Below are 24,120 nucleotides of genomic sequence, written 5' to 3'. Positions count from 1 at the left end.
CACATAAAAAGTATAGGAAGAAGACCAGTAAGCCACACCAACATTTTGAGCAAGCTCACCCTGGTGGACAGAATCTCACCAATGCTTATGCAGCTTGTACGTTTGATCTAGTAAGCAGAAATTTCTCTCAAACTCCTAAAAAGCCAAAGTATGTATCTGTAAAGTTAACATTAGATGAGCTGGAATTCCAAGAATTTCAGATGATGCTTGACACTAAATGTGGCAGTTGATTAAATTTTGGGTTTAGGCATAGTTCCTAAATCTCGATCAAAGAGCTGCAGGGCGCCCATCTTTTAAACTGGAGTGATGAAGATCACCAAATTTATGACTATGCATTAAAGATGGTGGAAATACAAAGATTTTATGAAAAGATTTATTCAGTAACAACAGAGCATTTAGAAACCAAGTCCCAGTCATACTGCACAGAAATAAATGTTGATTGAAATGTGCAGATCATTATTTGGAAAGTCTTTTGGTGCACTAAATTATCTTGCTGGAATAGCATGAGGAAACACAGTTCTTAAGCCTTGTTCATTTACTATATTTACTTCCATGGAAGCTGGCTCCTGGAAGAAGTTCCAAAATTAATTGATAAATTTGGTAGAACTGCTCTTTCCACCAGCAGGGTGTGTGCAGACTGTAACACCTGGTTTTATAGATCAATCAGATGTTACCACAATTTTTAGCATTTTTTTTTTCCTTTACAAATTAGCATTATAGCGATCTCTGTTCTGAAAGTCTCTATAAGCACGTTTTGCATCTTTTTTACTATGTGGGATTCTTCCAAAAGGTTCCAGATCATTGAAGCAGGCATCAAAAACTTCATCCACAGCTTTTTCTGCCGTTTCTTTGCTAACTTTTCTAACAGCCAGAATGGAACGAATTGCTCTGTCCCGTACACAAGTCTAAAGTGGGGATCAGATAAAGAAAAATCTGTTATTAGTAGTACAAATATTTTCCTTCCAGATTTTATCAAGAATTAGCTACTAAAACCTACAATAATTTTGTAGCACAGAAGAGTCAAACAATGCCTATAATAAATAGTAACATACATTTTTGTTTCATCCTGTGTTAACTTTGTGTTTTAGTTTTCCATGTGCATATAAACTATCAGATAAGTAACAGACATTCCTGAGGACAAGAATTAAAATAAAATACTGGTATTTGCTGTAGCTATCAAGTACTTGCACAACATGACTTGAACACAAGAGTAAGTATGTCAGAATGAAACAAACATAAGTATCAGTATTTTTCCAACTGAAATGCTATAAATATAAATATATTACTCCTCTACTGGCCTTCATTTGATATCTCTCTTCATGGCAACTTTTGCTTACACATTTATCTACTAAAAGATAAAAAAAAAGATGTAAATATCCCCATCTACGAGCTATACCTTTGTTATCCTCCTTCCTTCAGTTTTCATTACAGTTTTACCCACTTATAGTACGTAAGGCATTTCCACTATACTTCCTGAAAACCCTGTTTTTTCTTTGGTTTTCATTAATCATCCATTGTCAGTGGTAATGCTCTATAGTATGACTAAGTAGTCAGGAATTTCACTGCAACAAAAACAATATGGAAAAAAATTATCATGAATCATTAAAGGTTATTATAGGTTGACTAACAGAAGGCATCAAGTCCATGGCATCTCTTTTTTTTTCCACTATTTAAGTGTAGCGGGTCAAGATGGCTCATAAAAAAATCAGTGTACTTTAGCATCTACAGTCTTTACCTGGTGGTGTCCTTTTAATCCAAATTTAAACCTGGCTATTTCATTCATCAATGTACAGTCACCACTGAGATTAGCAGCTCGAATCTATTGAAAAAAAAAAGCCACACAGTCAGAGAATCACATGGAAATAAAAGGCAAAAAAAAGGTAATGGATTTTTTTCTTCAATATCTTACTGATGACTGCTGGTAGAGAACGTTCCCAGGACTACTCGTACCTTTTGAGAAAATATTACCCTTTATATCCACCCTCTCAGCCTCAATGAACTTCAAAATATTATTATGAAACCTGTAAGTTCCTCCAGGGACCAAGCCACACATATACCAATAGTTACGTGAATGAGCAGAAGAGATACTACATATATGTGTATATATATGAACTGTGAAAAGAACATGGAAAGTACATATTCTCCCCAATATGTATCAGAAGCTGATCCAAGAGTCAAATAGAAAGGCAAATACCTCTCAAAGACCCATGTGCCTCAGGAAACGTCACATTAAAATGAGTATATATGTTTTATCTTCTGAATTGTCCTGCGCTGTTTATTGTAATTTCTTTTGTCTGCCAATTGTTCTGCACCCTACGCCCTCAGTTAGGAAACAAACTAAAATTCAAGTTCCTATAACTAAGTACTTGAGTGAGAATAAATACATGGAAAATGAAAATAAAAAATGTAAATATTAAAAATCTGACAAAAAATGGTAAACACCTCGTAATAAAATAAGTATCAAAAGACGTCAAGCAAAAAATAATCTCAAGAAAAGCAAGAATAAGCACCATCTCATTTTATATATGTTCTCCAATTTTTTGTTCAAGGCTTACTTGCTTCATTCTGCACTATGCGAATACTTAAACAAAAAGTAGATGATGGTTAATAATTCTGAATTACTCTATTTGGTTTACATGGCAAGATGTTGGAAGCAGGGGCCTGCTGTGGTGGCTCCTGTGAGAGGACACAAGAGGCTGCCCCCGTGTCAGAATTCTGTGCTATTTAAACATGAAACATCCCTAATAACCAGCAGTAATTGATATAATGACTATTAGAAGCATTTTAACTTACCTCTGAACAAGCTAAATGTTTGACATTTTTATACCAGTCAACATGTGCACGGCAGTGATCAAAAGCATGAATCAACTCATGTGTGACCACCCGGTTCATATGGGATTGCTGGTGAATGTTGTTCTGACACAGAACAATCTGTGGAAATAAAAATATAGGTAGACCTTTCACCAAATTCCAACATCTTCCTTATTTTTCAGAGGCCTAGATGGTAACACTCACAGCATGTAAGACTCTTTAAATCATAGAATGGCTAGGGTTGGAGGGGACCTTAAAGACCATCCAGTTCCAACTCCCAAATCAGGGTTTTTCAACACAAACAGCCTCCTGAACAGCAGCGTACTAGGTCTGATACTATGGCATATCTTTCATTTATCTCACTTTCATGACTTGAACTCAGATATCAGCATTTGTGGATTTAATCTTAATAAAAAGCACTAAAAACATTGTATTTCTTTGAAAGAAGATAATGTCCAGTGCCCACCTGAGATGTGGCAGAATCAAAGCCTCCACTGACACAGCCATCACAGTTTTCACAGGAAAAATGACGGTCATTGAAGACAGTGCTGAAAAACCCAAACAAATGATGTAACAGGGAACAATTTTAAACAGACCCTAAAGCCTACATAACAGTGATGCTGCTACACAGAAAAAGATGAAATAGTTTACATACCAACCAGAATGCTTCATAGCCTCAAGAAGGAGCTGAGCATATGGATCTAGAAAAACATTGCTGCAATCAATTTCTCTAGACAAAAGTTTTCAAAGTCATCTATAATCAAAATATAAAGACAGTCAAGGAAAAAAAAAAGCACTACATATAAGTGCAAATTTATAAGTTGCAGTATTTAACACTAATCCAACGCAACTGACCTCTGTTACAGCTTAGGCTATGTAAAGTCATACAGAGGCATGATATGGAAGCAGGATACATTGTGAACTATTCAAGAATCCAGTACTTTTGACCTTATTGGATACAAGTATATGTAAACTGAGGGGTCTATAGTGACAACCGTTTTCACAGACAACCCTACCCAGTGAAAAGGGAACAAATGAACCAGAAATCAACAAATCTCCGTTTTCCAAGAGAAGACAAGGTCCTTATGATAGGAAAAAAAAATAATGCTGCGAGTAACATTTGAAAGTGTATTTTCCTTGTCTTAACTCTAAATCAGCGTGTTCACCAAGCAGCAGCCCCAACCCCTCCGGCTGCTCGGGCCCCGTCCCACCGCCCCGGGGGCGGGGAGCGGGGGGACAGCGGAAGGGCAGCAGCTCCCGCCCCGAGACCCGGCAGACCAAGGTCACCGCCGAAGCCGGACCCGCTTCCACCGGGGCGCCCTCCGCTGCGCCAGGGCCGGGCCGGGCCAGCCGGGAATGCGCTTACTGGTGTCCAGGGTGATCCTCAGCATCACCTGGCACTTGTTGTGGAAGGTGAAGAGGCTCCGGACCAGAAAGCTCTGCGGCTTTTTGTTCCGGTCCGGGAAGAGCCGATAGCCGAAGTCATCCTCCTCTTCCTTCCCCACCTTCTCGGCCACCGGTGGAGCTGCCTCCCCTTGCTCCATGGCAGATCCTGACCCCGCCTCCCCGCGCCCGCCGGCCACCGTCCCCAGCAGCGGAGCAAAGGGCAGGAGACCCGGCAGCGCCAATGGCCTGGCCAGCTCCCCTCGACGTCAGGCGGCGGGGGCAGGGCCAGGCGGGGCGGAAGGCAGCGGTGGGCGAGCCGTACGGCGAAGCGGGGCGGAGCGCAGGCGCTGTCTGCCCCAGCGCCGGCTGTGTTTGCCCCCGCCCCTGTCGCCGCTGCTGCTGTGGGGCCGCCTGGCCTCGGGGAGTGTCCCGTGGTGGGGCCGCGGGCCCGCGCTGCATTCCGGGAGGCGGCTCGGCCGTGTCGGGAGGGCGTGCGGCGACGGTGGCGGCAAGAGGCGGGATCCGGCGCAGGTGAGACCACGGCGGGGAGGGATGAGGCGAACGGGATGTGCGGCTCCGACCCGTCCCGTGGCGCAGTCGTCCCGGTGCCGCCTCCGCGCTAGCCAGCCCGGCCTCTCGGAGAGGGGAGGCGAGGGGGAGCCCACGCTGCAGGGCCGCGTTTGTGTCATTCTGTGCCGCAGCTCAGACGGCACCGGCTTTGCCTCGGCGGCCTTTTCCATGAGGGCTTGAGCCTCCTGCGGCGAGGCCTCGGGGCCGGAGCGGGCCTGAGGTGCCGCTGGGTGCCGGCTGGACCTGGGACGAGGCAGCCCTGGGGTGTTGGGTGGAGCAAAGGAGTCGCTGAGGGTCACACGGAGACTGCCTGAGAGGGCTTAGGAGCCGGGCGGGCGAGGAAAACAAATTCCAAGAGGTCACAGTGTAGTTTGGTGCGTCTTTTGAAGCGCCTTGTTCTAGGTACTTGGCCTTGTTATGCTAGGCTTTGGGGAATATTTGGTGTGTCCATGCACACGTTTCATGGAATTAACTGACTGAATTAACAGCTGCCCCTGTACTCCGCATGGATGTAGAGGCCAACAGCATCCTGACTTGTGTCAGAAACAGTGTGGCCAGCAGAAGTAAGGAAGTGATTGCCCACCTGTACTCATCATTGGTGGGACTGCATATCGAAGGCTGTTCAGTTTTGAACTCGTCACTACAAGAAGGATACTGGGGTGCTGGATGTGTTCAGAGAAGGGCAGCAAAGGTGGGAAAGGGTGTGGAGAACGAATCCTGGGAGGAGAGGTTGAGGGAACTGAGGTTGCTAAGCCTGGAGAAAAGGAGGCTGAAAGGGGAAACCCTACAGCCATCTGAAAGAAGGTTCTAGGGAGGTGACTGTTGGCCTCTTTTCCCAAGGAACAAGATATAGCACAAGAGGAAATGGCCTCAAGTAGTGTCAAATTTTTCATCTTTCTGTCATCTGGGAAATGCTGCAGAAATGTTTTGAAATTTTTCCCACTTTCAGGGTTATCCTCGATTTATTGAGTTCTTTGCCTTTCAATTAGTCAAGAAAACATGACGGTTTGTTCTGATAGATATTGCTTTATCTAAATAACATGGTTCTCATAATTTTTTCAAAGATGTTGAAATTGTGTTTCTTCTTAGTCTCTTACTATGTAATGTTCCTGATGTGCCATTGGGAAGCCTGTTGTGCAGCTAAGTCAGACTTCAGGAAGCTAGATACCTTCAATACATATTTTCAAGTTCTTTTTAGAAAAGTTTTTTCTTTAAAATTTGGCAGATTACAATGAGTTCACCAAATAAAGCACTAGAACTACAGCTGCACATGAAGCAAAATGCTGAAGAGCTGCAGGATTTTATGAGAGAATTGGAGAGCTGGGAAAAAGATATTAAAGAAGTGGATTCTGAATTAAGGAAACAGAGTGGTGTCCCAGAAGAGGTAAAAATCACAATTCCAGTGTCAGTGCTAACTCAGCTATTCATAATGTGATACTGTTTATAGTAATTGATTTTTTGCTTCAGCAAAATTACACATTGACTTAAAATGCCAGATTGAAGGTAGGAGTTGATCTGTTCCTTGTCTGAAGCAGCCCAAAGATTCCTCTGTAAACTGTTCCTCTAACAGAGCTATGGAGCAGTAGCCTCTGGAGGTGTTGAGACCAGTAAATTTTTAATCAGTTCCAGATAGATCTAGGAGAATATTTCTGTTTGCAGCATCGGTATTAGTGCTGACTTTTAATGTATTGGTGTGATACTCTATAGAGAGCTGTCTTCTAAAACTTAACTTTGTATCATACACATAATATTTGCTATTATACTGGAAGATTTATACTTGCCATCCTTAATGGTTTCATAGAGTTCCTGAGAAGAGTTTGCTGAATGGATTTCTAAAACAAAACTAGCCAGTAGATACAGATACTATATCTAGATATGCTATAGATTCTTCAATACAAGGGACTTTTAGACATCTGTTTTATAGTAAACTACTTAATTCAATTTAGAATTTGCCACCGATTCGAAACAAGGCTTTCAAGAAAAAGAAGAAAAGCAAAAGTAAAGTCCCTTCAAAGATAACCACTGAGGAAAATAAGAAAAACAAGATCAAGTCTTACGATTATGAAGCATGGGGAAAACTTGATGTGGTGAGTCAGATATTTGCTTATTAACTTAGTCTTGTTCCCAGTTGAATCTGCCTTTAATAAGATTTTTCTTACAGTGCAGAAAGTTCAGTCCACATATCACCGTGTCACTGTGCTGGGTATTGTGTGAATGTAGGAAGTAACTTTCTTCCAAAAAGTCTTATGTGTTTAAAATCTGGAATATTGAGGAATACTAATTTTCCATTGACTGTGCTCTCATCCAGCAGATTGAATTTGACTTCAAGGAAAAAAAATTGGTTTAATGATAGATCTGTTAAAAGGTCATAGTTGTAATAAACCCAGATAGCAGTATTAGAGGGTAGATCTCTTATTTTTGAAGGGTGGAATATTCCTTGGTAAAGAGAGTTTAAGCAATGGAGACTTTTAAAAATGCGCTACTAATTCTACTAAAGTCTTGCTTGATTTATTTTGTATTGTCAGGTTTTAATGAAAATAATTTATTTTTTTCTGATTCCAGGATAAAATACTTGAAGAACTTGATAAAGAAGATAGTACTCATGATTCTGTATCTCCAGAATCAGACTCTGAGGAAGATGGAATCCGTATAGATGCAGAAAAAGCTCTTGCAGAGAAGGAAAAGGTTATAGAATTATAACTGTTTTACTCGATATTGGGGTCATTTCAGCATAATATTATTATTAACAATCTGCACTAGGCTAAGTTAGTTGTGTGGCAATGTCTTTAGTTCTGAGAAACTCCTTTGTTAACAGTCACCTAACTGTCAGTCCATACTTTTCTTCAGCAGAGTTACTTAGGGCTTTTTAGTTGTCTGCATGGATGACATCTGACTTTTCCCTGCTGCTGTAGAAATTTGCTGATGTGCACACAGATGTGCAGTCTGTGCTCAGAAATGTAGATGTCTTTGACCATTACCATCTTGGTTTCAGTGAAGCAGTTGAAGGCAAAAGTTGTTTCCCAAATGAGACAGAAATGAGAGTGTTTACCTTTGAGATCCAAGTTACCCAACCTAGGTACCAAACCCACCCCAGTAATAAAACCCTTAATAATTCTTTATAGCAACTTAAGCAACTATGTGTGTGCTTGTTACAGATTTCTGGAAATGACCTACAGTTATTGAGAGTCAGTATGTTATGAAACCATCTTATTACACAGAATCATTAGAAATGTTTAATATGGGATATTTAGAAAAATTTAGTTAAAAGAAAGGTTTCACAGTAAAGCAATACTTTGGGAGAGATGAGAAACAAAAATCTTTGAATAATCTATAATACAAACTTTGAACTTTTATGCCAAAAATTAGCAATGTGTGTGTCAATGAACAGTAATTTGCTAATAAGACTTTCTTCTAATCACAGGGTAATAATTACTTTAAACAAGGGAACTTTGATGAAGCTATAAAATGCTACACTAGAGGGATGCATTCTGATCCATACAATCCAGTATTGCCCACAAACAGAGCATCAGCTTTTTATAGAATGAAAAAGTAAGGCTTGTATTGCTCAATCTGTAATTTTTTTTTTCTTTTGAATGCTACCTTCACTTTTTTTGTCCAATCTTAAGCTTGATCATATTGTTCATCATTGTACAGTACAGTCTGTGTTATTGTTGCAATCTGCTTTGCTGTTTCAAAGTAAAATAGGAATTGCCAAGGTAAGAAATCTTGTAGTTTGGTGGGTTTTCTCCTCTTCTTTCATGCTGAAAATTCACTGTCTTATGTTTTACAGTGTAATACTTTAAAAAAATAGTGCAAAGTGCAGTATATAATTTGCCTTTCTGTGAGCTCTATTTCTATGACTTTAATTTATTTCAGGGGAAGAAAGTTTGTAATTTTTTCTGTTGCAGTAGAAATTGTTTTCCTATTTTCCTCTTTAATGTGTTCTGAATTGAGGAATGTTAAATACTTGTTCTGTGCCCCTTCTGAAGCATGTAAAATTTCCTTTCTAAAGAGAAACCGTAAAGCTTCAGAGTAAGTTAACTTGCTGAAGTTTTGGGTTTGCCACCTAGATGTGTCCAAACTAATTCAGTAATGTTTTTCATAGATTTTCTGTTGCAGAATCTGACTGCAATTTAGCGCTTGCTTTAGATAAAAATTACACAAAGGCTTATGCCAGAAGAGGAGCTGCTCGTTTTGCTTTGAAAAATCTTCAGGGTGCTAAAGAAGGTGTGTCTTTTTTCAATCCCTTCCTTAAAATACATACGAACTGTTCATCTCTGCTTGATTAAAGCTTGCGTGGTATTTTTATTTAGTAGGGGTTTATATTTCCTTTCCTGTAAACAAAGAAAGGAAATGCCATGTCACATGTACTTCTGGCAAGGTAAAATTCAAGCAGCAAGTCTAAGTCGTTACTGTAGGTATTAGAACTTGTAGAATGATTCAGCTTTAAATGTTTTGGGGTAGTCTGCTCTTTATAATGTCTTGGGCTTTTTAGGTAAATGCACAACAGGGTTATCTCAGAAGAATGCTTTTATATTATACTCTGGTTACTAGCCCATAGTTCCTACCTGAAACGTTGTTTTCTGATCTTTTGATAGATTATGAAAAAGTTTTAGAGCTGGATGCAAACAACTTTGAAGCAAAAAGTGAACTGAAGAAAATTAATCAGGTAATAAGTCTAATAAAATTAATACACCCTGCTCAATTAATATCTGCATGAACTTCTATTTAAAACAAGAACTTAACATCTCATGTTTTTTCTGGCAGTTGAGGTTCACTGAGGTCGCAGTCTGTAATTGAGTTTCTTCTGGATTAACTGGCATGTATGCAAGAATCAGTGTAATGCTGGATTAGCAAACTGAGACTGGATCTGTGCACTAACATCTGGTTTTTTAAAAAATGTTCCCTCTGATTTTTTTCTGCCTTCTGTATTAATGGCTTTTTTTCAGTCACGCTTAGTATTTTGGTACAAGATAGTTCTATGTATTAGAGAGAAGCCTGCTTGTAGGACTTCTGATTATTGTGGTCTGACAAACCAAAAAGTGGGTTTAAGCCTAGAAAAACATAATACTCTACTGCAAGTCTGATCCCTTTCATGACAGGGGGAGAATGTTGATTGTAATGGCCTTAATAAACATAAACTTACCTGTAATTACTGTATGAGTATGCTCATACCTCTTCAACTGTAGTCTTGAAAGTGCTTGAAAAAATTATTTTCAGAGTAAAGACTCAAATTTTCCAGTAACTGAAGCAATAAATGAGTTGTGGACTATGAATATACAGGTTCTGTGTGTTGTTTTATATTGTGCTTCAGGAATTACATACTTACTGTATACCAAGTAATACTCTCACTCACAGCCCCTCAGAGAAATACATTGTCAGGAAGAGTTAAGAATTCTCTCTTCTGTTTGAGTTCAATTTACAACACAGGCACTTCTTTTAAAATGTGATTTTTGCAGATTTTTGCATCTTAAAAGTTTGGTATTTATCCTAATCTATGTTCTGAAAATCTGCAATTGGGGGAAATACTTATTAAAGAAAAAAAATTACATCTCTGCAGGCTCTGTCATCAAGAGAAACTTCAGAACAGAAAGAGTCTGAAGGTGCAGTCAGACCAGGATTAACAGATGAAGAGAAGAAGCGCATTGAAGTCCAGCAGCTCAAGCAGAAGGCTATTACAGAAAAAGATCTGGTAAGTCACAGGTTCTGGTGGAACAGGAGAGAACTAGAGAAAAAAAGTATTGCATTGTGCTGCTCAAGATGAGTACATTTAAACCTGATACTGTCTTGAACTTCATAAATACATTGGCCTTGATGCAACCTTAATTTTTTCCCATTTTGGGCTCTATAGAGAGGGGAACAATGAGTTCTGTCTGGACAATCCTGAAGGAATAATTACACAAGGTAGCTTTTAAAGCCCAAATTGTATGTGTTGTTTTTCAAATATGTAGTAAAATAGGTAGAAGTTGAGCTGCACTTTAAAAAGATTCCATAGGTCCAGCATTTCATGCATTTTGATGTCTGCTTGTCCAGGTAGAGTTGTGGACTGTTCTTTGTGTTTTCAAACTTCTGATTACATGATGGAAAGGAGCTTTAAAAGGGCTTCAGGGAGTGCAGGCATCACTGATGACAAAAATTTATTTCTGGATATATTGTCATGACTCATTGAGTTTATTGATTTCTCCCTCTCCCCATTGTTGCAATTAAGAAATAACATCATCAACTAAAACATAATTTTCCATGTGTTCTTTTACCTAGCTGTTTAACTTCTGACTTTTCATCAATATCCAGCTTTGCTGTACTGGTTGTAAGAGGTAATTAGTAGGAAAGGGATGAAAGCATACATTAAGTAGGTAAAAGGAACAAAAGTTTGAAGAGGTCACAGAACAGAAATTTTTGTGTAGTGCAATACTTCATTGGTAGCAGAGTTGACTCACTGTGGGCCTGTTCCTCACAACATGGATCATAGATCTGTCAAGTCTGAATTTTGCTTTTTTGACAGTGAGTAGAGTAGTAGTAAACAGAGCACATGGCTTTATATTAGTACAAAGAAGCAAAAGTTAAATTTATTCTCTTGAAAACAAACAAAAGTTGTTTTTTTATGGATCATTAATTAAAAAATAATGGCAACATTTGGGCCCCCATAATATTTGAGGATAACAGTTTCATGAATGTAGCAAGTCAAAGACAGGTCTGAGCAGCACAGAAAATTGTTTTGAAAGGGGAATTGTAAAGGTTCAGCTGTCATCAGCTTGTGTTTAAATTCCGTAAGAAGAATGTGACTTGTCCTGCATATCAAGCATAAGGATAAATCACAAGTTACAGATTTAAGTCTAAGGTTAAGCTATACAGTTATCAATTTTATTTTTTTCAATATTGAACTAGAAAAAGTTAAGGTTTTTTTTGTAGTTTACGTCCAAGCTTGGATATGAAGAAATATGCCATAAGTATCTGCCCTGATGTGGGTGTTGTATGCAATGCACCTTCTTGTTATTTTGACCCTCTCTATTAAAAAGGATAAGAACAGCTCATTGCACTTGATCTTTTTAACACTATTTCTTCTAATGTAAATGTTACAGGGTAATGGTTATTTCAAAGAAGGGAAGTATGAGACTGCAATAGAATGTTATACCCGTGGTATAGAAGCAGATGGCACCAATGCACTTCTCCCAGCTAACAGAGCCATGGCCTATCTAAAGATTGAGAAGTAAGTAGCATTGTGTATGGTGTGATGTTTATTTCCTTAATTCCTGCCCAAAGTTTTCCGTATTTTTTTTACTGTAAAACCCATTCAGTTACTAAATGTTACACTGTAAAATGAAGTAGATTATAACTTCTGGCTTCAGAGGGAATGAAGAGAAGCTTTTTCTGGAAACTTATCTTTTAAAATACTTGTCTTTAACTCCACTACTCGAGGCATGTGTGTGTAGTTTATTTCTTTAATTAAACTTTCTAGAAGTTAACCAGTATCAGAAGGAAATGCATACATTCTAGCAATTGAGAGAAGTTCCACGTGACCATTTTTGAAGTTCACTATTTCTGAAATAGTTAAGGGCGAAAGGTATGATGCCAATTTTCATTCTAAGGCTATGCAGTGTGTAAAGTGGACTGTACTCTGGCAGTCTCTAAGGGTTTATTTTCACAGAGGAAGAGGATTTCTCTGTGATCATAAAAAGAGACAGCAGTGTGCCATGAGATATCAAAAAATTTGACTTAGATTTCAAGGTGCTGAGAAATATTAAATGTTAATTTAGCTTTGTGTATTTATATCTATATAGGTAAATAAGATAGGTCTTTACGTTTTAGTTGTTTCAGAAGCTCAATCTTTTCAGTTGAAAAATGCCTCTTGAAAATGATTGTTAATTTTTTACTACTCTTTTGCTGAGATATGAAGAGGCAGAAAATGACTGTACACAAGCTCTGCTCTTAGATGCTTCCTATTCCAAAGCCTTTGCCAGAAGAGGAGCTGCCAGAGTTGCTCTTGGAAAGCTGAAAGAAGCTATACAAGGTATGACTTCGAATTAGCCTCAGTGTGATAGATGAGTACAAAGACATCCTGATTATCATTTTTTTAATCTTCTAATAGCAAGTAAGTCAATTAAATTGACTAATTGAGGTTATCAATGCAAAAGTTAAGATCTGTGGGGCTTTATTGTGTATAAAGCCTTTTTGTTGTTCCTCACATGATCAGAAGACAGTTTTATTTGAAAACAAATTTATTTTTGCTTATGATAAATCTAAGAGTTGTTTGAAAAATGTGTTTAAAAGCTATATCATGATATAAGCATTAGGATGGCTTATCTGCCCCTAATTATTTTAGAACCATAAAAGGAAAAGTAGTATATTGAAAAGTTTGCCAGGAGTACTTTTTAACTCGAAGTATCTACACTTTTTGTGGTTTTCACTCAGATTTTGAAGCTGTTCTGAAGCTGGAACCTGGAAATAAACAAGCAATAAATGAACTCGCTAAAATAAAGAATGTATGTATACTTGCAGTTTTGGGGTTTTTTTTTTTGTAAGCTGATAGTAATAGAATATTTTCATTCTCTATTACATCATTTTTAACATAGCTTAAAGTTATTTCTCAAAATTCTGATCTTTTGGACAACTCTACTATTTTTTTCAGGAATTAGCTGAGAAAGAACAGCAGACTCATCAAGAATATCCTGCAGTTCTGATAAAAGAATCAGAAATTAAAAATATAGTGAAAGTCACTACTAATCCATTGAACCTGAAATTTACAGTAAGTTGTTTTGGTTTTTTAATTTCTTTCTATAATGACACTAAAGTAGAGCTTAAAGTTAAAATCCACTTATTGCTTACTTATGTGTCTGTGAAATAGACACAACTTGCCTGTGGAAAACTGAAAATTGAGAGGTTTGGTAATTTTCACGAACAATTTGAAGAGGGGAGATTTAGGTTAGACATTAGGAAGAAATTCTTTCATGTGAGGATGGTGAGGCACTGGCACAGGTTGCCCAAGGGTGTTGTGGCTGCCCCCTCCCTGGAAGTGTTCAAGGCCAGGTTGGATGGGGCCATGAGCAACCTGGTCTGGTGGGAGGTGTCCCTGCCCATGCAGGGGGGTTGGAAGAGGATGATCTTTAAGGTCCCTTCCAACCCAAACCATTCTATGATTCTATAATTCTCAAAAAAACTTCATATTTTTGCTCTCATGCAGATCACTGCCTGTCTGTGTTCAGTTCTGCATGTGCAAGAACCTTGTGTACTAAAAGATCAGTCTCAGCCCAGTGTCTTAATTGAAGTCTAAACTATGTTTTTGGTGCACAAACTCACTTTCTGCTCCTCTTGAGCACAGATAACATGGCTGTCCTGAATAGCTGGATATTGGTTTTCAGAAAGCAATATTTTTGTACTCTGGTTATAGTGAGATTAATGAATTACATACAACAAATATATGGTAATCCAGAGAGTAATACCAGGTTTCCTTGCATCTGTATTTCTGGAACAATATACATTATGTTCATGTTCAGGACTTTTTTTTTTTTTTTTTTTTTTGTTTTTCCTCCCCCTCACTAAATGGTGCTTCTTACAAGACCTGTGAAAGTGGTGCTAGGTGATGGTCAAAAGTAATGGTGATCATGCAGAGATTAAGCAAGCTGAATAATTTTAGTTAGTGTGTCTTCCCATGGTAGAATTAATTGCTTTATGATATATGTAACTTGGCCAGTCAGCAGGGCTCAGTTACAGATATTTATCACCTCAAAATTTAAAGAGGTTAGGGGTAAGGCCTATATTACTGGATGATGACTTGTTTAGCTAAATTACAGGGCTTGACCATGTCGGTCAAAATATATGGTATTCCTTGCCCATTCAACCTTAGAAGGGGAAAAAAAATTCTTTTTTATTTATTATTACTGAAAAAGCAGAATGCAGATCCTCTAGAATACAGATACTAAGGTTTATGAGGGTTAAACAGTAAAATGATCGTATAAGGCTTCCCACACAAGGTCACAAAGTGTCCTTTTTTACCATTTATCTTCACTGAAAGTATCTTCCATGTGCAGCACTACAGATGAAACTGGTTATCATGAGGTTATTTAAAATTAAACACAGCTGTTTATTTGGACCCTGTATATACACTGGTGTTGAGGCTACACACATGACATTGAGGTATGTATTCTGTTTAGACACCTTTGCAAAGAATACCTATTGAAGAAATTGATGGTGACCCACCAAATAGTGATTTTCCCAGCACTGCTTCTTCAGTCAGTAACTTGAGGAATTCCATGAGTGCCAAAGCAACGGAGAACCTAGATCAGGATGATCATTTGACTGCAATGGACATTCCAAAAGCAAAGCACTTGAAAATAGAAGAAATCAGTGATACATCACCATTACAGTAAGTATAAAAATTCTGATGCTCTTTTTCTAAAATTAATATTAGTTTTCAGAATATTCTGCATTTTTTTGATGTATCAAACATATTTGGAGAATTTGAATTAAAAACAAAGTAGTGAAATAAATGATACTTCTTATAATTTTGCCTCTTTGATCATGTAGTGGTTGAGACAATCTGTTTCATGTCAGATGGAAAATTAGTCTCGTTCTTACATTTCAAATATGAATAAATTCATAATCTTTTCCTGCATGTCATAGTTTCTTTGTGCACTTCATCTTCCCTAGCTGTGATTTTTATTTGTCATATTTTAGACTGAATTTTGAGCAGGGTTAAAACATTTTTTGCACACCAGTTGTGTGAGAGAAAAGGAAGAGATGGTAGCATCAGCACTCTTTCTGCCAATCAGGCAGCTGATAGCTTCAAATTTGCTAAAAGTTCCCAAGTCCCACTGTGTTAGCCAGGCAAATTCAGCTGTGGCTGGCTGAAAGGAGGCTGAAGTATAGAAACCACTGTCCTAACTTCATTTCTGCCAAATGTTGGAACTTTACTTCTTGTCTTCTTAAGCAAGCTCTATATATATCAGCAGAGTCTCATTCTTTTAATAGTAAATCCATTTAGAATTCTGATTGAAAAATTTCTATGAGAAACACCCTCCCACACCTGCCTTTTCCAACTCAGTAAGATGGATTTGCTGTGAAGTTTTGAAGTAAAAAGTGTATTTCTTAAACATTTTATAAACTTCTGAAACAACTTAAATGACATATTAGACAACAAAAAATAGCTCCACTGTAATCAGTGTTGAAAGTGGTTTGTTCATTTGACTTGGATGGTTTTTTGCAGCATGAAATTGCAGAAAATAATTTTTCTTTGCAGCTGTACATGGTAGCAATCTGTACAGTTTTTTCCAGAAACAAAGTAGAGAAAGAAATACCAAAGAAATACTTGTCAGTATATGCAGGTGTGGGGCTTTTTTTAATAGAAAACATGAATCAAATATAAAGCCTCTGTTACTTGAGAAGTTTTTTTTGTTGTTGTTTTTTTAGACACCTGCTTAAATTAAGATACATAATTTTAACAGAATTATAGCATTTTAGCTTTTTAGTGAATTAAAAGACCTTCAGTTAAGTCTCAGCATAGGATTTCTTTAAATATTTTCTTGATTATACATTTCAAAAATCTCTCTGCAGGCTTCCTGCTAGTGTGAAAGGAATTTCATCAGTGTTGCATCCATCTTCCCCTGTGAACAACCAGAGAGAAAAAGAAATCAAAGGATCTTTTAGCTCTGCTTCTCCAGTCCCTGCCATTCCTTCAAATTCTTTCCAGCTTGAGTCTGACTTCAGGAAATTGAAAGACTGTCCAGAAAATATGTACTTGTACTTGAAGGTACGAAACACAGTATTCATTGACAGTGCTTGGACAGTTTCTTCAGGTGATACTGAACACCACAAACTTAGGTGGAAAGGGTAGCTATGTTTAGAGTGTCTTAACGTTGTACAGCAGTACCTTTCTTTAATTGCTCTCACATAATACTAACTGGTTGATTTAAATTGGAGTGTTCCTCCTTGCATGCCTGAGTTTTCACTCAACCTCACTTTGAGTAAGGTCTATGCAGGACTTTTCTTTCAGACATAGGCCCTCTAGTGGGATGTGTCCCTGCTCATGCAGGGGGGATAGGCTAGATGTTCTTTAAGGTCCCTTCCAACTCTAACCATTCCATGGTTAAAAAGATTTTTTAAAGCCTTAAATTAACATTAGCAACCATGTTATATTCTAATTTTTCAAATTAATAGAATCCTAACATGTCAGGTTGGAAGGGACCTCAAGGATCATCTGGTCCAACCCTTCCAATAATATTGTTCATGTGAGATGTCTCAGCACCCTGTCAAGCTGACACTTAAAACTTTCAAACGTGGGGGAATCCACCACTTCCCCTGGGAGACCATTCCAGTGTCTGACTGTCCTCACAGTAAAAAATTTTCCTCTTCATGTTCAAGCAGAATCTCACCAAGAGGAGCTTGTGCCCATTGCCCATATATATATATATATATATGTGTGTATACACATATATATTCATAAGGCAATAATGGAATGATTGTAGAATAATTAGACATAGCAATGTTCTTATCTCTTTAAACTGAACAAATGCTTCAAACATTTCAGTGTAATTATGCTTGTATGTGTTTTGCAAAATAAATGCTTAAAATTATTTTTAAATAGAATTTAGTAGTCATCATAATAAAAAAAAATATTCAACATAAAATACTTCATTGGTTTTTTATTTGGTTGTTTTCATACACATAGTGGTCCAAAGACATTATAAAAACATATTTCTAATTCTCATGACTCACCTACATTTTTTTTACTAAAAATTACCCTTTTTTATTTTTTCCAAAGCAAATAGAGCCTTCGCTTTATCCAAAACTGTTCCAGAAATCCTTAGATCCAGACTTGTTTATCCAGATACTGAAAATCCTACATGATTTCTACATTGAGTAAGTTTAACTCCTTGGTTTTTTGTTTTTTTTTTTTCTTTTTGCTCTGTATAATAATGATATTTGCATAAAGATCTCTGGATGCTAACGTTTTGCTTCGTGGGTGGAAGAAGGAACAGGAAAGATGAGAGAGGCAGGGAATACAAGGGAGAGAGAAGATAGTTACATTGGTCTTTTAATTTCTTTTTCCTGAAGTCTTTAATATTGCTTGCAGCTACTGTATCTTTCTAATCAACAGTAATTATTTTTATATTTGTCATAATATTCTTCAGGAAAGAGGATCCATTGCTCATCCTTGAAATCCTCCAGAGGCTGTCTGAATTGAAAAGATTTGATATGGCAGTAATGTTTATGTCAGGCTCAGAGAAAAAAAGTAAGTAATTTGGTGTAATGTCTTTTTAAACTTAATCTGTGATACTGTGGAATCTAGGAAGAAATAGTTCCAACTTAGTGCTGTTCCCATTAGTTATTCTGTGTAAAAATCAATTAAGATTAATTTGTTTTCTAGCTTGTTGTTTTAGAAGTTGATATGAGTGTCATGTAATTTTTCTTAATCTTTTGATCCCTTATTAATTGTTAAGACATGAAAAATACAGCTAAATTCCCTTGGTTTTATCAGTGATATCACAGCATATTAGACTGATAAGGTAAACTGCTCTGGCATTTCAGTTTGTACAAAGTAATGAGTTTGTATGAAAGCTTAAATCTGAGATGCAAGGTATCCAAATGACACAGTTTCCACAATTTACATCCATTTCGTGGCAATCCCAACTTTATTGTTGGTAAAAAGAATCCAGATGTCTCTAAACTCCTCGGCCCGGTCCTCTGACCTGTTGTTGAAACATCACTTAAATTAGTTAAAAGCAAGACATTTCTCTTAGATCAAATAATGTCAGATTTACTATCTATAGATGAGTCTCAGTAATAACTAATAATAATATCACACATTCAAATTTTTCATATTGCAATCTCCTTAAAAGAAAAGGCCTTATGTTTTACTTACTGAAGTGCAAGTAAGTTGCTCTCATGAATTTCATTCATGCCTTTAACCTGATGTAAGCTTTATCTGGCATTAACTTCTTTGTTCTCCATTTAATGACCTAATGTCAAGATAGTAAGTAAAATAAAACTGTTCTAGGGATTATATAGCTGTTTAAGCAAGTGTTGTTAGGCAGCCTGTGGGCATCAAAACAAAGTGAGAGCTTCCCTTTGCTGTTTTTTTTCATCCTTTCAGTAATTCTAAAGCTTTACTTGCATTTGAGCTATCTATTCCAACCCGTACTCTCCCTGAGGAAAAAATTGAGCTAATTCCTTTTAAGAGTGTGAATAACAAAGATAACAGTTAGTGTTGGGATTTTCTTTTACAGTGACACAGGTATTGTTCAATCATGTGAACCACATGGGACTGAAAGATGCTTCTGTTGAAGAATTGAAGAAGAAATATGGCATTTTCTCTTAGTGAGACAACTGATGTGTAAATTTCTGGTTCTGTACTTCTTCCATGTGGAAATCAGTTGAAGAAGCTTATGAAGACTGGAGTTTTGTTGCTTTTGTATAAGTATGAAACTGTTAAACTTGGTTTAGCCAAATGGCAAGTGCCTGAAGAGATTTCTATCTAGTGCTGCAGGTACATTTGCTTTCCAGCACCTGAAACAATACAGGCTTACATTTTCTTTGCAGAAATCTGTTAGCCTAAAAAAATAATTGGGCAGATTGGCATTCAGGATTAGGATTGTAGATAGAGATCTTTATTAAAAGAAAAGAATAAATTTATACATGTATTTGGTAAGAATCAAATTGTGTATATTACAATGTGCATGGTTTTTATTTTAGAAAATAAACTGAATCTTGAAGATTCTTGAGTTTTTAAGGAGTAGCTTTGGTTTTATTAAGGTGCCTAAATCACTCTTCTTTAAGGATACGCCACATCACAACATGATAAATGCAAAGTGAACCTTAGATACAATGGCCAAAAAATTCCAGAATTCTTTTACTTGAGTTAACTGAAAAGCTGAGTTTTAGCATTGACAGCTGAGATATTCCTGCAAACCTCAAGTGAATGGCCAAAGAAACCAAACACTTTAGAACTGAACTAAAAGTATAGGGAAAACCACAATTTGTCTTCTTTGCAGAGCACTTCTAAAATATTCTGATGAAACTTCTCTTAGATCAGTTTGTAACCAGGTAAAGCCTTTAAGAAGCCTCACAAAGCTAAGCAGAATAACTTTGCAGTATGAAGAAAATCAAAGTGAGCAATCACCTGAAGTTCTTAGATAAGAAATAGTGGTAGGCCTAATAAGTTACACTGCTCACATGACCAGAAGAAATAAATAATAGCACTTGTCAAGTGTACTTTAAGATTTCCCTGTAATATCCAAATAGTGGTGTCTAAAAATTTGCTTGTGTCTCTAAGCCTGACCCTTATATCTTTCCTATGCTGAAACTAATACTCTGTCGACTTGCTTTTGTGCAGCCCTTGTGCTTTACTGATTCTTCTCTTGCTTACAGAAGCCTTCTGACATCAATGCTTCTGTTTTGGTAGTTACAGGTTTTTTAAGAGGAATGATTAACAGCTATTGCATTCAAAAATACTTTTCAAGATGGCCTAATAGGAAAAGTTATGAATGCTATCATCTTATGTAGTCAGTATCAGAAAATTAATATTAAAATATTTGCAGCTCTCTGAAATCCTAGTTCAGATATAATCTGGTTAAAAAAAAAAAAAAAAGCCACTGAGCTATGTCTTAGGGCTGGATAGCAGCTGTGATGAATGGAGCACTAGAGCCCTTGGGTAGCTTCCTATAAGCCCTAAAATAGAACACTAGGAGAATAGCCAGGGTTAGTGAGGAAATAGGAGAGCCTTCAATAACACTGTAGCTTATCCACAACGTGGATACAAGGTGAACAATTACTGTGTCCCAAGTTACTTGAAGTAACCAAAGTAACTTTACACACCTTTGTAGACAGAATACTTTCTTACAGACTCCTAAAAGTTATTAAGCCTGGAGTAGAGATGCTTCTTGAAGGCTGTTTGATGAAAATGGGTGATTGTAATACCTGTTCTTGATGGTAAAAGTAAGATTATAGTGGAAGGCTTTGAAAGCTGAAGAGCAGCAGTCCCCTATAAACTCCACTTCATCTGGTCTGCTATGTTTTTAATGAGAATAAGAATAAGAATATTTGGTTTCTGCTCCCACTCTTGCTTTTACAGAGATTTCTGTTGAAGATTTGTACATGGCTGACTGAGAGGAAGCTGTTCAAGCAGGTAGAATTGGGTGGGGAGGATGAGTGGACTTCATTCCTGTTGCTGCTGAACTTAGGCCACCAGGATTTATCTTTCAAGTGGCATTATGTTTTAGCCTTTTGCTTGTTATTTCTAGATGCAACATCTGATGATGACTTGCTGAGTCTCTGAGGTTACTTTTCAGCGCAAGATGGAGAGCAGAATGCTGGCATTCAGAGAACTGCTATCTTCACTTGTTCCAGGAGATGGCAGCATTTTTCCCTTCTAAATTGTTAGATTGCCGAATCTCTGAGAGTTTAATGAAACATGGAGAAATTTCATTGATCTGTAGTAAGTCAAGAATTCTTTTTAGGGAGAGAAAGGGATTTTTGTTTTGTTTTGTTTTTTCCTTTTTAAATCCAGCACCTGCTGAATGGTTATATCCCTGTTGTGAACACTGAGCTTCAGGAAACTTAATATTCTAACCTAATTGCTTCCTTTACAAGGCAGAGATCTTTCGTGTGAATGTAGTTGCCCTCACAAGGCAATACTGAAAACAGCTTTCCAAGAGTTAATTTCTAAGGTCAGCTGTCAGTTGTTTTTCTACCATCTGCATAACTAACACTTACCTTGGTTTTTTTTCATTTAATTCAGGTGTACTTATAGAGTAACCTCTTCTCTTGTCAACTGCTGCTTGTTTTGCTTGCTTCTTTTGGTCCTCATGTGGTGCCTGTGTTCTCTTGTTGCTCCTACTTAATAATTAGGAAACAATCTGTTTGCATTTCCATTATTTATATGTTTTACTCTTCTGGGATGATTGAAGAGCTCTTTGTCAGTCAGGTTAGTCCCTTTTTACACTTGCTATCTTTTGTTTCCATTGGCATAATTTGGACTTGTTATCATTTCTTTGGGAACTGCTAAGAGCTGTGCCCTCATCTGCTATCAAATTTTTCCTCCCATGAAACCTTACAGAGAAGTATTAGAACAGAGAAAAAAGAGAAGACTAAGTGCATGAAGCTTTCAAAGCTGTGTTCAGGTGTTGTAATGTCCAGGTAGCTTTAAATTTCTCTGTCTGTCTTAGAAAGTAAGAATTTAGGGCATTAAATACACATTAAATCCTCTTTCTCTCCCACCATATCCTATCTGATGGCAACTGTAAGTGAAGGAGGCTCTTCTGCCACTAGGTTTTGGGGGTTTTTTAATAGCAAGGAGAGCCTTAAAACGATAGGGCTACACAATTGTTGACTCACTTCTCCCCAGGTAAGATTCACCCTGTAGCTTTTGTAGCAGCTGTCAATCACATTATTTTATCTTTCTCTGATCTTACAGCACCAATTATGTTCTGAACAGCACTGCATCACTGCTGTCTTTGCATGATGCTTTAGTAACATCCTTAAGGTATATTTCTAAGGGTTGTGCTATTCAGAGGACAAAATTGCTCTGCAAATCTTTTTTTATTGGTTATCCCTGAGAGAACAGGAAATGAGCCTAACCTCTCAGGCACACATTCTATGTTTGAATCTAGTCTTCATTTAATATTAGCAGGTGCAGGTCTGCCAAAGGACCTGGAATTGCATTAGTGACTAATCTGACCTTATCTTCTTTGCTGCTTAGGCATAGGGAAAATACAACTTTTGTAATAAACAGTGAAATAGTATTTCTCACCGTTGTCACATCTCTTAAGCATGCAGCTCAACCCGGTTGCAGCAGGAAAGTTGTGTAGGTTTTGTGCATCTCTGTTCCTTTTTCTTTGTACAATTCCACATGAAACATTTACACTAGCTCTTTCTCATTACATCAGTCACCATGTGCTGATTCCCTCTCGCTGAATTTGTCTTCCTTTTCACTGTGATTTTTTTGCTTTCCATCAGGTTCAGAACATTGTATTTGCCACTGCCTCCCTCCTCCTGTTATTATTTGAAAGCAGCTCAGCCTTTAGAGGTGTCATTTGGAGGTTCATTTTAGTTTTCAAAAAACTTCTGCTCAAGGTTCTTGGTTTCTGAAAACTCCTCCAGCAGCTCTGCTTCTTTGGACTGCATTTTGTAGGAATATTCCAGTGTAAACTGCTTTATAAAATGCAGCAAGTACAGCATAGAAAGCAAGGGAGTTGTTCTCTCCTTGCTTCCTGCTCAAGTGTTTGCCAAGTTCAGGTTGGATACACTGGAATTTTTTGCTTTCTTAATAGCAGAAAGTAGTGTTTTCTTTCTTGACTTAATCTTCAGACCTTCCAGTCTCTCTTTCAACAGTTGTTGCATCAATAAAATTTAAGGTGGCAGGGTAAAATATGAATTTGATTCCATTTTCCTTCATACCAAGTAAGTCTGCCTGTGTTTTCAAGGAAGAAATACACTACAAGGCACAAATACTCATTACATTAACCAGCAACTGAGTATACAAAGGCATTTCATGTCCTAATGCTTGATGAGATAGGACAGATTAATGTTCTATTTCTACAGAACATTAATGTAAATATTAAAGTTCTCTTTTCTGGCTGCATACTTGAACAGATCTGCCACAATAAACTTAGTACCAGATCACTGTAGGTGAGGAAACCCACAAAAAAACCCAAGTAAACAAACGAAACGCATGCACACACCAAAGGAATGAAAAAACAAATAACAAAAAGTATTTTTTTCTCTCATATGTATTACAGAAATGACTTCGTGTACTTCATGTTTGTTTTGGGCATGTTCCTGGAGTCAGCTTCCTCTCTAAAAAAGCAGCAGTCTGTATGAATATTACCAAAAAGCAGAGAAGGGATAAATGATTGATTTGTCTGGCTGTGATTGTGATGGGAGAATATTATATGACTCCTGAAATTGAAATCTGGTGTTTTTCTGCCTACAGCAGGCTGAGTACACAGTTTGACAAGTGGTGCTTGAACTTGGTTTATAATGAATTGCTATCACTTCTGGAAAAATCAGGAACATTTTGCTGACTTCAGTCAAGTGTACTCCAGAGTCTGCATTGGGAAGTAGAAATACTGCCAGCTTTTTCTAAAGTAGCCTGGGGTTTAGATTGTTGAAGTAAGAAATAATGAGCTACTTCTGTACACATAAACCTCTGTGTGACACCATGTGGCACAAGAGCTTTGAGGACTCCAGTTCTGTCCTTGATGTTCCTTGCATTTTATGTTTGGACTCTGCTGGTTGTGAAAATTAGAAAAGCTAATCTTTTTGTAGGGTTGTACCTTATTAAATGCAGTATGTGAGTGAGAATTTGAGTGTGTTTTCAGCAGATGGGTAAAAACATTTTAGGGAATATTTGCCATGCAATCT

The 24,120-nt window shown here is 37.5% G+C and overlaps 2 protein-coding genes across 6 annotated transcripts; one reads left to right on the top strand and one right to left on the bottom strand.

Moving 5' to 3' along the window:
- Positions 1-359: 359 nt before the first annotated feature.
- On the bottom strand, positions 360-4,421 carry ATP23 (ATP23 metallopeptidase and ATP synthase assembly factor homolog). Of its 3 annotated transcripts, none has more exons than XM_030450638.1 (6): positions 4,178-4,421; positions 3,467-3,512; positions 3,278-3,359; positions 2,794-2,931; positions 1,736-1,819; positions 360-905 (listed from the first exon to the last, which is right to left on the bottom strand). In XM_030450638.1, exons 1-6 carry the CDS (start codon positions 4,353-4,355, stop codon positions 702-704), a joined length of 732 nt encoding a protein of 243 aa, XP_030306498.1. In that variant the 5' UTR covers positions 4,356-4,421; the 3' UTR covers positions 360-701. The 3 variants fall into 3 exon arrangements, with proteins under 3 accessions (XP_030306498.1, XP_030306507.1, XP_030306511.1); XM_030450647.1 differs by having other exon boundaries at positions 3,467-3,565; positions 4,178-4,354; XM_030450651.1 differs by lacking the exon at positions 4,178-4,421 and adding an exon at positions 3,961-4,120 and having other exon boundaries at positions 3,467-3,514.
- Positions 4,422-4,516: 95 nt separating this feature from the next.
- Positions 4,517-19,474, top strand: RPAP3 (RNA polymerase II associated protein 3). Of its 3 annotated transcripts, none has more exons than XM_030462545.1 (17): positions 4,517-4,728; positions 5,993-6,151; positions 6,714-6,854; positions 7,330-7,452; positions 8,189-8,316; positions 8,873-8,994; positions 9,366-9,436; positions 10,328-10,459; positions 11,847-11,974; positions 12,654-12,775; positions 13,177-13,247; positions 13,394-13,510; positions 14,916-15,127; positions 16,315-16,510; positions 17,522-17,619; positions 17,892-17,992; positions 18,987-19,474. In XM_030462545.1, the coding sequence occupies exons 2-17, from the start codon at positions 5,999-6,001 to the stop codon at positions 19,076-19,078; spliced, it is 2,007 nt and encodes a 668-aa protein (XP_030318405.1). In that variant the 5' UTR covers positions 4,517-4,728; positions 5,993-5,998; the 3' UTR covers positions 19,079-19,474. The 3 variants fall into 3 exon arrangements, with proteins under 3 accessions (XP_030318405.1, XP_030318412.1, XP_030318419.1); XM_030462552.1 differs by having other exon boundaries at positions 4,608-4,728; positions 17,892-17,996; XM_030462559.1 differs by lacking the exon at positions 5,993-6,151 and having other exon boundaries at positions 4,608-4,728.
- The last annotated feature ends 4,646 nt before the right edge of the window (positions 19,475-24,120 follow it).

This window comes from Calypte anna, chromosome 1 (genome assembly GCF_003957555.1).
Source record: "Calypte anna isolate BGI_N300 chromosome 1, bCalAnn1_v1.p, whole genome shotgun sequence".
Classification (NCBI taxonomy): Eukaryota; Metazoa; Chordata; class Aves; order Apodiformes; family Trochilidae; genus Calypte; species Calypte anna.
The sequence above is the reverse complement of the archived record's forward strand: the minus strand, read 5'-3'. Positions and strand labels throughout refer to the sequence as shown.